The sequence below is a fragment of the Jatropha curcas genome, chromosome 3 (genome assembly GCF_041381405.1).
Source record: "Jatropha curcas cultivar XTBG-Jc1 chromosome 3, XTBG_Jcur_1.0, whole genome shotgun sequence".
Classification (NCBI taxonomy): domain Eukaryota; kingdom Viridiplantae; phylum Streptophyta; class Magnoliopsida; order Malpighiales; family Euphorbiaceae; genus Jatropha; species Jatropha curcas.
The window spans coordinates 22,165,318-22,182,260 of record NC_143153.1 but is presented as its reverse complement, the minus strand read 5'-3'; the positions used below and the strand labels follow the sequence as shown (position 1 = coordinate 22,182,260).

General features: G+C 33.0%; 1 protein-coding gene across 1 annotated transcript; it reads right to left on the bottom strand.

Moving 5' to 3' along the window:
• Window positions 1-14,885: 14,885 nt before the first annotated feature.
• On the bottom strand, window positions 14,886-15,341 carry LOC149497706 (uncharacterized). The gene has a single exon (XM_089719261.1). The coding sequence runs from the start codon at window positions 15,339-15,341 to the stop codon at window positions 14,886-14,888; it is 456 nt and encodes a 151-aa protein (XP_089575387.1).
• Window positions 15,342-16,943: the final 1,602 nt, after the last annotated feature.

Here is a 16,943-nt window from a genome sequence, read left to right as displayed (position 1 = left end):
TTTATGAACTAAAGTTTCACAAAGGAACAAAATAACAGGGCGGTAAATGGCAACAAAGTCACATAGAGCTTATACTGTCCAAGGGTTGCCAAGTCCTCGACAGTTCCATGAAAGGATCTTTATTACTTCCAGCTATCCTGCCTCACAGGATCGACCGATGTATGTGTCTTCGACTGATTGATGGTCGAAGTGTTACTAGATGCAGAATCACTTTTATTAGAAATGACAGTGGTGCTATGAGTTGTAGGAATAACTCGTTGTCTTTTTTTAGTCTCATCACTGATATATAAAGCCACATCTTCAATTTTGCCTAAAGGATGCCAGAGATCTGCTAGCGTTTTTTTCATAGCGTAAAAGTTGACTGTACTATAAGTGAGAAACATGCCAACCAAATAGAAACTATACGGATCAACTGGAGGGTTATGAGTTGGAGTACGAAGGGAAAGTCCAGTCTCCTCTTCCTCATCTATAGAAAGGTGAGCAAAATTATCTTCCATGACTGAAACAGAAACAAATTTAGGCAAGAGGCAAGAGGTGTATGGTTTCATTGGTTGGATGGAAACTTGAAGAATTGGAAAAAAAATGGAAGATGTTTATGGTTTCATGGCAACAAAGATCAAGTCGTGCACATGGTAGACAACATCCAAGGCCTGTAAGTGGAAGATAAAGGTTTCATTGTTTCAAGGTATCCAAGGCTTGCACATGGCAGACAAGACGTGCACACGACAGAGGAAAAGAGAGAGCGTCTTTTGTTCAATACAACTTATTGAAGAGCCAACAATCTATCAAATAAAAGAACCAAGCTTCATACAAGTTAATATTAAGACGCAACATCTGTATACTAAAAAGAATAAGTACAAAGACAAGGAATAATGACACGTGGATATCATGAGTGTTGCTTTCAGCAGAATCATGTACATATTGACTAAAAAATTTAACCATATGAAATCTAAATTTTAACCATCAATTTTTGTTAATTAATCATATTATAAAAAAAACATTCTGTAAAAAAATTTATTATATAATTTAAAAATAATTGTATTAATCAGTAAGAATTATATTTAATGGAAGCTGATTTAGAATAGATTCAATATATGAAATCGTCACTATCAAAATGTTTTACTTAAATACTATCTTCGATTTGAGTTTTATGTTATAATTACATATTTGCTTTATTTATATTTTTAAATATTTGATTTGAGCGAGATAAATAATAAATGAAAAGCAATTCCACAACCGAAGGGTCTATTTATATACTCACACACAAAAAAAATATTTTTGAAATGAAAGTTTCTTAAAATTGATAATGAAGTTCATTGTAAGAAGACTACATATGTTTCTTTATTCAACCAAAACTTATTAGTGAAATTATACAATTAGTAAGTTGCAATAAATTTCTCATATAGTGAAATTTTTTATAAGAATAAAATGTAAGAAAAAGGTATAAAGATATAATAGTTGCATATAATACATATCTCGCAGCAATGCACGTAAATTCTGCTTGTTATATATATACCAAAACAAAACCCAAACTATTTCCATTTTGCCCTTTGTCATATTTACTAAATAGCATTTTTTCAATTAAACCACATCTTTTCCATATTTTCTCCATTTTGGCCGTTGTCATATATTAGAAGTTACTGTTCATTAGAATAGTGTTTTAGCTTTCATTTTTACTATTTTGCCCCTATTCATATCTAATCATTTATCATTGCAATTTTGATTGCATTTTTCTAAATTTCATCACTTTAATGTCTTTCTAACTCTCATATAGCCACGTACTTAACTTCCCACCATTTTCACAATCTATATTAAATTAATCTAATTTTTTAAATAATATTTTTAATAAATAGGTTACCTTAAAATTTAGTATTATTAGTTTAAAATTTATGATAATTAGTTTAATTTTTTTTATTTATATAGAACTAACTCAATATAAGTTTAAGTCTCAATAGATCAAATTCACTAAATAATTCCCTTAGCATTTTTTACAGTGAATTGCCATTTAAACCATCACCTTTTTATCCTATTCTATTTTTACTATTCCTAGATACTTCGGTTTTGACTATTCTATCCCTACAAATAGATTTTGGACATTAATATGCATAGATTTATCTTTCTCTTAACCAAAGATGACCTATTTGGTGCTTGTCTCTTTCCCACATTGACATATATTTTATTTTAATTTCATTGGTCCAATTAATTACCATCAAATTTTTTTTCATAAGTCATCTTTTAGTACTTTTTAAATAAATTATGTATCTTAGTTCTTAAAATCTAACTATTTGAATATTATGGAGTTGATTTTTCTTTTTGATTTATATAAACAAAGCTTAATACGAGTTTATAACATTAAATTAAATGGCTGAATAAGTATAAATTTTTTTGAATTTTTGTTAGTTAAATATATAGTGAATATTTAGGTCTCTCATATGGTATGCTCTGAGTGGCATGTTCTCTGCTTTTTGGTTTTTTTGTCTAGTTTTGGTTCCAACTGAACCCTAGTTATCTTTTCTTCCTTAAAACTCTGTTACTATCGTATCGTTTGCATTATGAAGGTTTACAGGTGGATGCACCTCAGGATACGATTGCTAGGAAGCATGATTATTGTTTGGTAGGGTGTTGGCTCAAGGGTCAATTTCTAATCTCGGATTTTGATGATTAATACAAAACGAATAAATTTAAATTATGTTATTTGTGCTAATTTTATTTTATGCAGAATTTCTATGGAAAGAAATCGTACAAGGCAAGTCCTACATTGAGTGTGAAGATTTCGAAGATCCTAGTAGCTAGGTATTTAGGATATTTTTGTAGGATAGAGAGAAAATCCATATATGAGCACAAAAATCTATTTCTCTCTTAAAAATATTTTTCGAAAAATTAGTTTTCTTCAAATAATTTATTTTCGAAAATATTCCTTTAAATCGAAAAGATTTATTTTCCTAAAACTAAAGAGATTTCTTCTCGAAATGTTTTTGGTAATACAATCATACTCTTTTCGGAAATATCTTTTGAAAGATCTAAAATACTTAAATTTATTTTCTTACCTTAAAAACGAAGGAGAATATTTTTCGTTTTTAGTAAGAACATTCTTCCGCAAAAATATTTTCCAAATAATACTGCCGAAAATCTCTTGTTTAAAGGAAAGCAAAATCGTGTTTTATTCTCTTACCAAAAAGGATAAAATAAATTTTTGGTAACAAAGATTTTCATATCTTCCAAATAAAGAAAGAAGATATTTTGATTTCAATCTCTTTCCAAAAGGCGACAGCTTCTTAACTCCCCATATAAAGGAGCTTTCACGTCTTGAACATTGGTGAAGTAAGAGTTTTTGTTTTAAGAGCACTCTCCTATTAAACGAATCTTTATCTCTCAAAACTTACTCTCTACCCTATTTTCTTTTCATCTCTATACTTAACGTTTTCAATATTTAAAGTGAAAAGAATTTTTACAATTACTTTTGAAAAACAGTTTTGTGTTCTAATTGATCTTCTAATCTGATAAAACTGTTTTTCCTGTGCTTATATGGGCGTTTCTTTCTGTCTATTTAGATTTTGTAATCTATAGTAGATAGGCTCTTTATTTGTTAAACTTTTGTGTGTAATAGCTTAGGTTAGAAGCTATTGAGATAGAGGTTATCAAGCAACCTTCTCCTTGTGTGGGATATTAATGTCTTGAATCGAGTTTTCTGTACTCTGCCAAAAACAGAAAGGGTTGAGGTTAACTAGAACCTTTGGAAAATCTAGTGGGACAAAAGGGTAGATCTAGGTGTTGATCTATTGCCTTGTACTGTTGGTTTGTCTCTTACCCTTAAAAGAGATAACTTTGTTGAGGATCTCAAGATGCATCTTGGGGAGTGGATGTAGGTGAGTTAGTGCCGAACCACTATAATTCTCGGTGTTGATCTCTTTATTTCTGAAGTTTGCTTGATACTGTCTCTATAACACTCTTGTTTAATTTTTAGAAACGCTAAAATTGTTTATAATTCAGATGTTTAAAACGGTAATAAGTCTTATCTATTCTGAATAATAAAACTCTAGTATTCTAATAAAGTGAATATACCATGTTCTAACTGTTGTTCTATTCACAGTATATTTCACTGATTGGGTTTCTATTTAATGTTCTAAACTTTATGAGGATGTTCTAATCTTGATAGCTTTCCATCATAAAGTTGTTCTGATATTTGATTAAAGCTCTATGAAGAAGTTCTAAATTTAATAACTGTCTTTCACATAACTTTATATGTTTCTTCAAACTTTATGAGGAACTAATTTCAATAACTTTCCTTCATAAAGAAGCTCTGATATTGAATAAGTCAATGTGAAGTTGTTCTAATCGATAGCCGCACTTTGCACAGGCTTTCAATCTTTTGTAATTAGAACATTGTGAGGTGAATCGAATCCATATTCTATTCTCACAAAGTTCTGTGTGTTTTCCGCTGCACTTAGAATTCTAATCTTTGTTTAGAATTTCTAAAATTTATTTCAGTTTTTAGAAAACCCAATTCACCCCCCCCTCTTGGGTTGTGCCATATATATTCGAGACCCACATAGGGATGTTTTTAAAGTGAACCCAATCAGTTTTCAATCCATGAGGAATATGTTGGCAGATGTTTGGCATCCAATGGAAGGGGTTCATATCTCGGACATAGGGGCTAAAAGATTTATGTTTCATTTCTTTAACGAGTTTGATATGAGGAGAGTGATGGAAGGTTCGCCTTAGACTTTTAATCGTCATCTTCTCATTTGGCACAGATTGGAAGAGCATGAAGATCCATTGCAGGTCCCTCTGCTGTTTATGGACTTTTTGGTCTAGGTTCATCACTTGCCGGCGGGATTTATGACGGAACAGATGGCGAAAACTCTAGGCAATTTTATTGGGAGTATTTCGTGAATATGCTTAACGTAATATTATGAATTGACGAATTGGATACATGAGGATGGGGGTTTCTTTAGAAATACGTCAACCCTTGAAGAGGAGAAAGAAGGTGGTTATGTCTTTAGGAGACTTATTATTTGTCCAATTTCGATATGAGAAACTTATAGTGTTTTGCTTTATCTATGGCAAGTTAGGCCATTCAGAGAATTTCTGTGAATTATGTCTTTATAGAAGGAAGGAGGAGTTGTTGAGGGGTTGGGATGATGGAATATGACTATCACTTCGTCGGAATAATTTTTCAATGAGTAGTTGGTTGAGGGAAGATATTGTTGAACCGGGACGTGTCTCTCAAGCAGGAAATCAAGGAAGCACTAGTGCAATCTTTCACGTTTGAAAAGTCTAGGAGTTTAGGGCTTCTTTTCTTAGACGTAAATTGCATGGGGTGGAACTCTTGAGTCATGGTAAAGATATGGACATGGATAGTATTTCTTTGGGAATTAATAATAGGCTTTTAACTATTAGTGAAGATAAGCCCATTAGTAAAATGGAAGACACAAAGAAAAGGCCTCGTACAAACCAAAACTCGTTGTCAAATGTTTTTGTGACTCCATATTCAGATGGAAATTTTTGTAACACACTAATATCGGCTGACCCTGCTCGATAGGGCAGCCGGATGCCATGGACACCCTTAGTTGGAACTGCCGAGGAATTGGCAATCCTCGGACAGTTAGAGTGCTTAAAGAATTAATCTGAAGATACAAGTCATATATAGTTTTTTTAATTAAAATGTTGGTTAGTGGTAGTAGAATGAAGTAAAATGAATTATTGGGTTTGACAATCTCTTTGAAGTTAATAGCCTTTGTAACATCCCTTCCCAGTCTACCCATTAACCTGAATGAACCGAGCCGAGACGCTACAATCTGGTTGACTTTATGGCCTGTCATGCTGATATCATAATGTATATTGACTATTATATCATGCTGATGCTGTTTAAATTAGGAAAATATAGATATGTACTTAATATTTACAAGACATGATACTAGTGTTCAAACTGAAATGGGCCCAACTGTGTGCCCTGTACATGCCATGATAAGGATAGACAGAATCAAAATATCAAAATGAGTAGCTACCCTAAAGACTGGGTCTTCCAAAGATGAACTGCAGTAGTTGTAAGCTGAGTCTTTACGGTCTAGTCCCAAAACCTACGAGTTAAACAAGTAACTCACTGAGCAAATAAAGCTCAGTGGATATCTCAACTTATAAAGAAACAAGTAAGCACATACATATGTAGCAATAAACATGTAAACATATATGGATAAAGAACCATGTAAGCACACATATCAGGATATTTCCATTATCGTACTTGCTGCTCATTATACTGTATGATTATGAAATTTATAGTCAATAAAACTGTATGGCTCCATAAGGTTATAGTGAAACCAATGTGATAAGAAGAACTGTATGAAACTGGATGAATCCTGTATGATTGGGCTGCTATGGCCATTATATAATCATATTCACTCAATGGCCTGTAGCTGGAGTACCAAACTATATAGGGCACAGATCTGCTATCCTATGTCGCGACATAGCCTTATCTACGTGGTTTCTACCTAACCTCAATGGAGCATAATATCGGTATGTCAATAGTATAACACAAAAGCATATTAACGTTTTCATAACTTCATAAACCATATTGTTTACCTGGTTTCACATCATTTGCATGCTTGCATGTTGTTTTGATACATGTTCTCATGTTTTCTTTTTGTTTTAAAATGATTAGAGGCATACAAGTTGAGCAAAATAACACAATTGCATAGAAAATGAGGCCCAAAAGAGCATCAGAACACAATTCGTGAGTGTCCCATGCAAAGTCACGAGCGCGAGAAGCACACAAGAGGGTCAGAGAGTTTACAGGCCAAATTCACGACCGCGCCATGAAATTCGTGAGTGAGAGAAGCGCAAAATGAGAGTCAGAGAGTTTACAGGCACAATTCGCGAGCTCAACATGAAATTCGCGAGCGCGCGTCTTGTTTTCCAGCCTGCGCAGTTTGTACTATTTTGGTCATATCTCTCAATCTATAACACCGATTTGGGTGATTCAAAAACCTATGGAAAGCTAACACATATAGGAACAAATAACTCTTCTATGCCACTTCCTAATTCCATCGTTAAATAGGGTTAAAATTAAGGTGAAGTTACTAGTAAATTTTCCAGCAAAACCTGTTTCAGTATAAACTCAATATTCATTTCATCCCATGCTTTCTCACCATTTCTAGTCCTCTCACTCAACATTAAGCAACATATTTTCTCATTATCAACACACCACACAAGTTCTCATGCAAAGAAAGTGGTAAATGACAAGAGATATCAAACCTTCACTCCAAAAAGCTTGAGCTCTTCTTTTTAGCTTCCTTTTTCTACTACCTTTGAGCTCACTTCACCTATACATAAGAATTATTATGAATACTCTAAACATATCACCAAATGATTCAATTATGAAATTCAAGAAGGTTTACTTACTTAGATCGAATAGAAGTTGAAGTTAAGGCTTAACTACCATGAAAATGGATGGAGAAAGGAAGGGAAAGGAAGGAGATGAAGAAGATGAAGATAAAGATGAAAATGGGAAAGTGACATGAAAATCATGGGTAGGCTATCAAAATATCAATGATTTTTATGTGAAAATTACCAAATGGTACCTCAATTATCAAAAGGTTACAACTTAATACCCAAGCTTTATATTGTAGTGCAAGTAAGTCCTAATCCTTATGCTTAGATCTTTTTACTTCATGCAAATAAATCCACTTCTTATCATGATTATAGTAAATCCCACACTACCACACTTTGGACTCTAATGGCTTGAACCAGATTTTGGTTCAGCCCGACTCAACTCAACTCGGTAGGATGTCACAGCCTTGGTAAGAGTGGGGGTTTGTACTTATATTGAAATAACTCCCTCAAGCTTTTAGTTACGGGTTTTGCTCAAAATTTTATTGATACACAGATTGAGTGGGAAAATATTTGATTAGACTCACAGGTTTTTATGGTTATCCAGAGCATAATTGAAGGAGATCATGTTGGAATTTATTAAGAGCACTAGCTCATGAGATGACAAACTATGGTTGTGTTTAGGAGATTTTAATGATTTACTTTCAGTAGAGGAGAAGTGGGGGAGGGGGGAGCTAAGCATCCTTCTTATTTGATTAACAGATTTAGAGAGGTGGTCAGTGAATGTGATTTCAGTGAAGTACATCCTATAGGAAGTATTTTCACATGGATAATAAGGCATAATTCCAAAGTGGTTACAAGGAAAAGACTAGATAGTGCTCTAGCCAACAGGAGGATGTTCTCATTATTTCCAAACTGTTCGGTTCGTACTCTTGTTGCCCCTGTATCGGGCCATGACCCAATTCTATTCTCTTCTTCCCTTTTGCCAATTTCAACAATTAATAAAAGGTTCAGATTTGATAATCCTTGGTTGCTTGATGATGACTTTCCATGGATTGTGAAGGAGGGGTGGGCAAAACTCTCTTATGGGTCTGTTATGGATAGGAAGGAGGCCTGCATCAAACGATTATGGATTGGGGTAGAGTTCATAATAGATATCAGAATAGAAGATGGGTTTATATTCAAAATATATTGCAAAATAATTAGGACTTGCTCTCCTTGAACGATTATGATGTGTTACGCTTGGAATGGAATAAAATCCTTGAAGAAGAAGATATGAGGAGGAGATAGCTGGCTAAACGATTTTGGCTTCTTCAGGGAAATATAAATTCTAAATTGTTCCATGTGTGTATTAAGGGCAGACAAAAAACCAATCAGATTAAATAGTTAAAAGCTAATTTGGGTGTTTGGGTCTAAAGGAGAGAGGAAATTCACGAGCTTGTCAGGGACTATTTTCAAGAGCTGTTCTTGGCTGGGTCCTTAGAGCCAAATCGAATTACTAGATTGGTAAAGAAGCAAGTTTCAGCAGAGGATAATGATGGCTTTTTAGCTACCTTTTACAGCTGCAGAATCTCTTATGACTATGTTCCAAATGCACCCAGATAAAGCTCCAAGTCCAGATGGATTAAATCCGGCCTTCTTTTAAAAAATTTTAGAGCATTCTAGGCGAGGATGTTGTCTCGAGGTGCAAGGCTTGGCTTGATCAAGGTATTCTCCCATCTTCCCTCTCTAACACTTTAAAAGTTTTAATCCCAAAAATTAATAGCCTTGAGACCTTTAAAGATTACAAGCCTATTTCTCTCTGTAATGTCATGTATAAGTTAGTGGCTAAGGTGTTAGCTAATAGATTGAAACGGGTATTACCACATGTTATTTCCAAAAGTTGGTCTACTTTTGTCCCAGGTCGGTTAATTACGGATAATATTTTAGTGGCTTTGAAACCATCCATAGTATGAAAAGGCTTAGTTAGGGGAGTACAGGTTCTGTTGCCATGAAAATTGATATCAGTAAAGCCTATGACAGGGTGGATTAGGAATTTTTAAAGCAAATTATGCATTGTAATGCCCCATTTTTCTGTGTCTGAAATATTAATTTATCTGTCTATGAATAGTGCCATCGGTCCAGGAATTAGTATTATTTTGGTCTGAAAAAATTACTATCTATGTGTCATATTTTATTTATTATTTTTGGAGTATATATACATGATTTTTATGTGGAGAAAGTAAGTAAGGAATATTTTTGGAGCATTTAGATAATTAGTAAATAGTTAATTATGGTATTATATTAATTACGGAAATTAGAGGCAATATGTTTATGGAGTAAATTTGAGATAGTGTTATATTAATTAAGGAAATTAGAGGAATAATTTTTAAGGATTAAATTTGAGAATTTTGTGGAGATAAATAATATTTTGAAGGAAATAAATTGGAGAATATTTTTAGCCATTGGATTAGATTACCATTAACTTAATCTTAGCCATCCAATGTTGAGAAAAGACTAAAATACCCTTGTTGCTCAATTATTTGAGCAACCATTTTCTCTTCTTCTTCTTCTCTTCAACGTGAACTTCCTCTCCCTTCTTCTCTTTGTTTTTCCTTCAATTTCTACATGGTAAACTCACTAAGTTTACACCATTAAACTTGATTTAAGTAATTAATCTTAGAGAATTAAATTTGAGAAGTGATTTGTGGTGATTATTTTCAAATAATTTGGAGAGTTACTACTTAAGCCAAAGGGTGGAGAACCTTCTACTAAAGAGAAGGGCAAACTAAGGCTTCAAGAGTTTTATTTAAGCTTGTTAGAGCTTATGTTTAAGGTAAGTGTTCATAAACACTCTTATCTTGTTTAAATTTTTGATTTTGTGAAGTTTATACTATTTTGTGAAAATTGGGAATTTTATATGAAATGATTTGATTATTGAACTTTGATGGTATAAAGGTGTTCTTGGGAGATTTCTAAGCATACCTATATGTTGAATTGATGAAGAAAACATTTTCTTCTTCATTTTCCAAGAGTGGCAGAACCTATTGATGAATAAGGCCTTAAGTTTTCTTGTTATTCTTTATTGGTTTATGCTCTTAAGATGATGTTTGAAGAGTATTTAGTTTGTAGTAGAAATCTCTACCTTGTATATGATTTAAGTAAGCTGAAATTGGGAAAAAGTGTTATTAGGTGGCATTAAAGACTATGTTTTGATCCTTTTTATTTTCCATTGGTGTAACGCCCCATTTTTCTGCGTCTGAAATAGTAAGTTATCGGTCTATGAATAGTGCCATCGGTCTGGGAATAAGTATGATTTTGGTCCGGAAAAATTGCTATCTATGTGTCATATTTTATGTAATATTTTTGGAGTATGTACACATTATTTTTATGGGTAGAAAGTAAGTAATGAATATTTTTGGAGAATTTAGAGAATTAGTAAATAGTGAATTACGGAAATTATTTTTATGGAGTAAATTTATGATGATGTAATATTAATTAAGGAAATTAGAGGAATGATTTTTAAGGATTAAATTAGAGAATTTTTATGGAGATAAATAATATTTTGAAGGAAATAAATTGGAGAATATTTTTAGCCATTGGATGAGATTACCAATGACTTAATCTTAGCCATCCAATTTTGGTGAAAAGACCAAATTACCCTTTAGTCAACTCCATTATTTGAGCAAAATTTTTTCTTCCTCTTCCTATCCATCTAACGTGAACTTCTTTCTTCTTCTGCTCCATTTTAACTTTAGCCTCTCTTTCTCTTCTCTTTGTTTTCTTCACTTCCTAATATAAAAAAATAAGAAAATGAAATGAAATTTCTATTATATAAAAAAAAATTACTCACTAAACTTGTGAATACTCAATTACTTCTAATTCATAATATTTAAATTTTATCATTTATATGTTAAGTTAAGACGGTGCCTCCAGCACCGAATGTGGCATTCGTCGTTGGGTCTCTCGGGACTGGGTGGTGAGTGTTACAATTAGTGTCTGAGTTCTTCATGAAAGTTGTAGGTCTACTTCTTAGCTTTCCAACCCATCATCTTGTGTTCAATTTGGATATATATAGCTCCACTTATGGCTAAAACACTCAAACTGACTCTGTTATGATGGGCCACATGCATCACGGACTGAGTGCCCATTTTGACCACTATAATGGCAAGAATATGTTTTGAGATCTTCATGAGAGTTGTCAACCTGTGTCTTGAGACTTCTCTGGTTTTGGATTGGTTTAATTTGAGTGTTTGGATAAGTAGAAATGCAACAAATAGTGGACTTGGTTCTGCTGAATCAGGTCTGGAATGTTGGTCTATGTTCCTAGTCTTTGTTTACATCTTACACATTCATCTGGGCTGTAATCCCTTCATAAAATTTGTATCATTTTGTCTTATCTTTCTAATGAATCTAATTTCATTCAAGTTGAAGCCCTATAACTCAATTTATGTCTTAAACACTCAGCAAAGGTCAAGTTTATTTAATGCTGAATATTTTCTATATCTTGAATCATAGGTTTAAGAAATAAAAACGATGGAATTAGGAAGTGGTATAAAAGAGTTATTTGTTCTTTTATATTTTAGCTATCCATAAGCTTGAAAATCATCTAAATTGGACTTATAAATTAAAAGATTTGACCAAAATGGTATAAACTGTGCAAGCTGGAAACCAAAAGCTGGGCAGACTAGAAGTTGCTACTTTAGTGCAATATTTAACTACTTTACCTACATATTTAAGAGATGTGATAGAAGACATATTTGTACCCTAATGTGTTATCTAACCATAGAATGTAGACTTACCTAAATTGGACTTATGAAGAAAGAGTTATGCTAGAATTTGTGAAACAAGTACAGGCTGCCCTGGCAAATTTCAAGGCTACATGAGACATGATGTTGGGATGCATGTGTAGATTCATTCGGCCTAAGATATTTACTGAATTTAACGTTCAGAGTTAACGTAAATTAAAATCAAGAATTTCCTTAGTTTTGATTGGTATAAATTAAGTTACATAAAGATTAGTAAGAGTTGCGTCGCGGGTGCAACAGTCAAATTATTTCCATGCAAGTTCCTTTACAAGTGATTAATTGTTTGCATTATTACTCATTAGATATTACTGATAATTGTCTATGATATCCTTTAAAGCATGAAACAGGTTAGCAACATACAGAATGAGACAACATACAAATAAACAGTATGGTTTATGCATTTTATGAATAAGTTAATATGTTGATTGCATTAATGACATACAGATAATATGCTCCATTGAGGTTAAGTTGAAACCACGTAGATAAGGGTATGTCGCGACATAGGATAGCAGATCTGTGCCCCATATAGTTTGTTACTCCGGCTACAGGCCATTGAGTGGATATGATTATATATGGGCCTTAGCAGCCCAGCCATACAGTATTCATCCAGTTTCATACAGTTCTTCTTATCACTTAGGTTTCACTATAACCTTATGGAGTCATACAATTATGAGATTTTATTATTTGTAACTTATCCGATGTTGACTAAAAATTACATAAGTCATACAGCATAATGAACAGCAAGTAAGATAATGAAAATATAATGTTATGTGTGCTTACATGTTTATTTATTTAATTCATACAACATAATGAACAGTAGGTAAGATCATGAAAATATAATGATATGTGTGATTAAATGTTTATGTAAAGGAGTTATGATATAATTAGAACTAAATTATGTTATTAATTATAAGTTTATTTGATATTTCTGTGCTATAAATGTAAATTTTTGTTGAAATTTAATGAGTCTATGAGTATCAATGATTTTATGAAATTTGTATTTTAAGTAAGTTGCCATCGCAACTTTGGTAAGTATGTGAATTATGAGCACCACTGAGTTTTATACTCAGCGCGTCGATTTTTATCACCCGTAGGTTGAAGATCGTGGTTGCTACTTGAAGATTTGAAGAGTAATATCCAAGCAGAAGTGACTAATTTGGTAGTAGTAGATTGAGATTTATATAATTAAGAATTACGGCATGTAGAATTATTACATGTTTAGAGATTATGTTATTTGAAATATAATTGAAGCATGTAATTATTTTGGCGTAAGTATTTGGAGATAAGAATAATACTTATTAAATGATTGAATATGAAATATTGTAAAATAGTTGGCATGATTAGTTCATTAAGACTTGATATATATAATGAAAGCAATTAATTGATGGATATTAAATGCTATTGAGGATTTATACAGTTATGAAAATATAAAAGTGATATTGTGTTATGATGATTATTTGGAGATGTTGGAAGTTTGGAGTTTAATTGGGAGTGTTTTGTATTCACATGTTTGGCGAGCTCAATTTTTTTTAAAGGGAACTTCTTATAGTTTTATGTAGGATTTTTCCAATCTATTTATATGAAAAAAAAAACATGACATAATATTTAGCATACAGGATGATATCAGCATGACAGGACATAGGTTCAACCAGATTGTAATGTCTCGGCTCGGTTCATTCGGGTTAACGGGTGGACCGAGAAGGGATGTTACTTGCAGGGGTTGGGTTTTGCAGGTAGGTGGATTGATTGGATGATGATGTGTTTTTTGGGTGTTAGTTATTCGGTGTTAGTTAATGGGGAGGAGGTAGGTCCTATTATTCCTAAAAGAGGACTTCGTCAAAGGGATCCCTTATCCCCATATCTTTTTATCTTGTGTGCAGAAAGTTTGTCAGCGTTGTTTTCTAGTGCAAAAAGGAGAGGGTCGGTGCACGGGCATAGGATGGGTACTCGTCCTCGAGTCTCGCATTTGCTTTTTGCGGATGACTCTATTTTATTCTTTCGGACATTGGAGATGGAGTGTCAAAGGGTGAAGGGAATTTTGGTGGAATATGAGTAGGCTTCGGGTGAAGATATTAACTTTCATAAATCGGGAGTTCTTTTTAATCCTAACATGTTGCAAGATAGTAGGGTGAGGTTATTTGGAATTTTGGAGGTTTCAAACCCGTTGGGAGTGTTGAAATTTTGTAAGGAAGAATGGAAATGCACAAAATGATTAACAATGTTTAACACTTCATTCAATTAACAAAGGAATGTGCCTATTTATAGGCTTACAAGTGAATCAAATAAGATCTAAAATACTTCTAAAAATCATTAATTCTAATAACAAAAATATCAGATTCTATGCAGAAAATCTGCACTAAATAAAATTGAAATCTCAACAGATTTTTCAAAATATTATTTTGAATTAATCCTAACATTCTCTCTTAATTCAAACATAATATTTTTTATTACAATAATTAAAAATTAAATTTTAATCTAGCATTTGAAGCACCTCTCTTCAATTAACTTTGTTGAAGCACCTCTTTCCAACTCATCATTTTGATGCACTTCTCATCAAATATTGATGCACTTCTCATCAAACTAGCTTTATTTTGGAGCACTTCTCTCCAATGTCCTCTTGGAGCACATCTCTCCAATACTCAAAGAAGAGTTTCTTCCTCTTGCACAAAATTTGATTGATTTTTATACCTGCAATCTTTTTGAATGTGACCAAATTTTTTACAATTAAAACATCGAAGTTTACCTTTATGCCAACAATCATTTTCATCATGATTATCTTTCTTGCATATGCCACATGGTGGAAATTCCTCTTTTTGATAAAAATTTGTTCGTTGTCTTGGCAACTAAAGCAGCCTCTATAGTATTATCTTCTCTAAATGCTCTTCGTTGCTCCACAGCTTGTAGTGCATTAGTTAGTTCACCAACGGAAATTTCAGAAAGATTTTTTGTGTCTTCAAGAGAAGAAATTTTGGACTCAAATTTTTCGGGTAGACTTATTAGAATTTTTTCAACCACTCTTCTTTCAGGAAATTCCTCACCAAGTAATCTAATTTTGTTAACAATAGACATGAGATTGTTAACATATTCTTTGACACCTCCATATGTTTTCAGTTTTTGCATATCAAATTCTCTTTTAAGATTCAAAACTTGCATCAATTTCGTCTGCTCGTTGCCTTGATACTCATTTTTTAATGAGTCCCATATCTCCTTTGCTGTTTCACAAGTCATAATACTTGTAAAAATTATATCCGAAACAGAAGAATGAAGGTAGATTTTTGCTTTGAATTTTTTGGCTTTTTCTTCGCTATGATTCTTAATTTGAACCATAGTTGGGTTGGATGGCAATGGATGGCAATGGAGGGATTTCTTTTTCTGTTTCAACATGCTCCCATAAGTCATAAGTTTGTAAATAAGCTTGCATTTTAACAGCCCATAGCTGATAATTTTCACCAACAAAAATTGGAGGGGAAGAAAATGGAATAGTGTTTGTGGCCATTTAACAGACAGGCTCTGATACCATGTTGAAATTTTGTAAGGAAGAATGGAAATGCACAAAATGATTAACAATGTTTAACACTTCATTCAATTAACAAAGAAATGTGCCTATTTATAGGCTTACAAGTGAATCAAATAAGATCTAAAATACTTCTAAAAATCATTAATTCTAATAACAAAAATATCAGATTCTATGCAGAAAATCTGCACTAAATAAAATTGAAATCTCAACAGATTTTTCAAAATATTATTTTGAATTAATCCTAACAGGGAGGGGATAAATATCTTGGGCTTCCTTCGCTAATTGGTGGGAACAAGAGACATATTTTTTTCTTTTCTGAGAGATAAGTTGTGGAGTAAAATTAATGTGTGGCATAACAAATTACTCTCTAGAGCTAGTAGGGAGGTTTTATTGAAATCTGTAGCCTAGGCTCTTCCCTCTTACTGTATGAGTGTCTTTCGAATTCCTTTATCCCTTTATGATTCTCTCCAAAAAATCATGAATTCCTTCTGGTGGGGGGGATAAAAGGCAAGGTAATCGAGGGGTTCATTGGTATTCATGGATCGTATGTGTCAAAGCAAATGGGATAGGGGAATGGGATTTAGGGATCTCCATTGTTTTAATTTAGCTATGCTTGGCAAATAGGGGTGGAGATTAGTCAAAAACACCTAAACTCTTCTTTATAAAATTCTCAGAGCCAAATACTTTTTGGAAGTGATTTGTTAAACATTGGGTTATCAAATAATTCTAGCTATACATGGAAGAGTTTGTCATTTGCTAGGGACATTTTAAAAGCTGAAATCCGGTGGAGGGTTGGGAATGGGGTGAAAATTCAAGTTCGTAGTGATCCATGGGTACCAAAGGAGGGTGGTTTATGGTTGAGGATGGAATGATGTTTATTTATCAGAATTTGAGAGTTTGTGACCTTTGAATGCAAATAAGACTGGGTGGGATACGTCAAAAGTTTTAGATCTTTTTAGTGTTCGTGGTATCAGGGCCATCCTTGTTATCCTTATCCCTCTATTTTATATAGAGGATAGCTTGATTTGCATTATGAGAAGAATGGGACTTTTTGGTGAAATCTTGCCATTATCTTGCTTTGAAATTATTAGGAAGGTGAGGAGTGGTTAGCCTTGATTGATTTTGGAGTAGGATATGGCATCTTAACATTCCTCCTAAGGGCGTGATTTCTAGAACGATTCCTATAGATAAATCATGTTGTTACTGTGGAGAAGATGAAGACCTTGATCATTGTTTAGTGAGATGTAATAAGGTGAAGGATGTTTGGGAACATGGAGAATTTGGGAGATGTATTCTATTTCCTTTAATTTTTT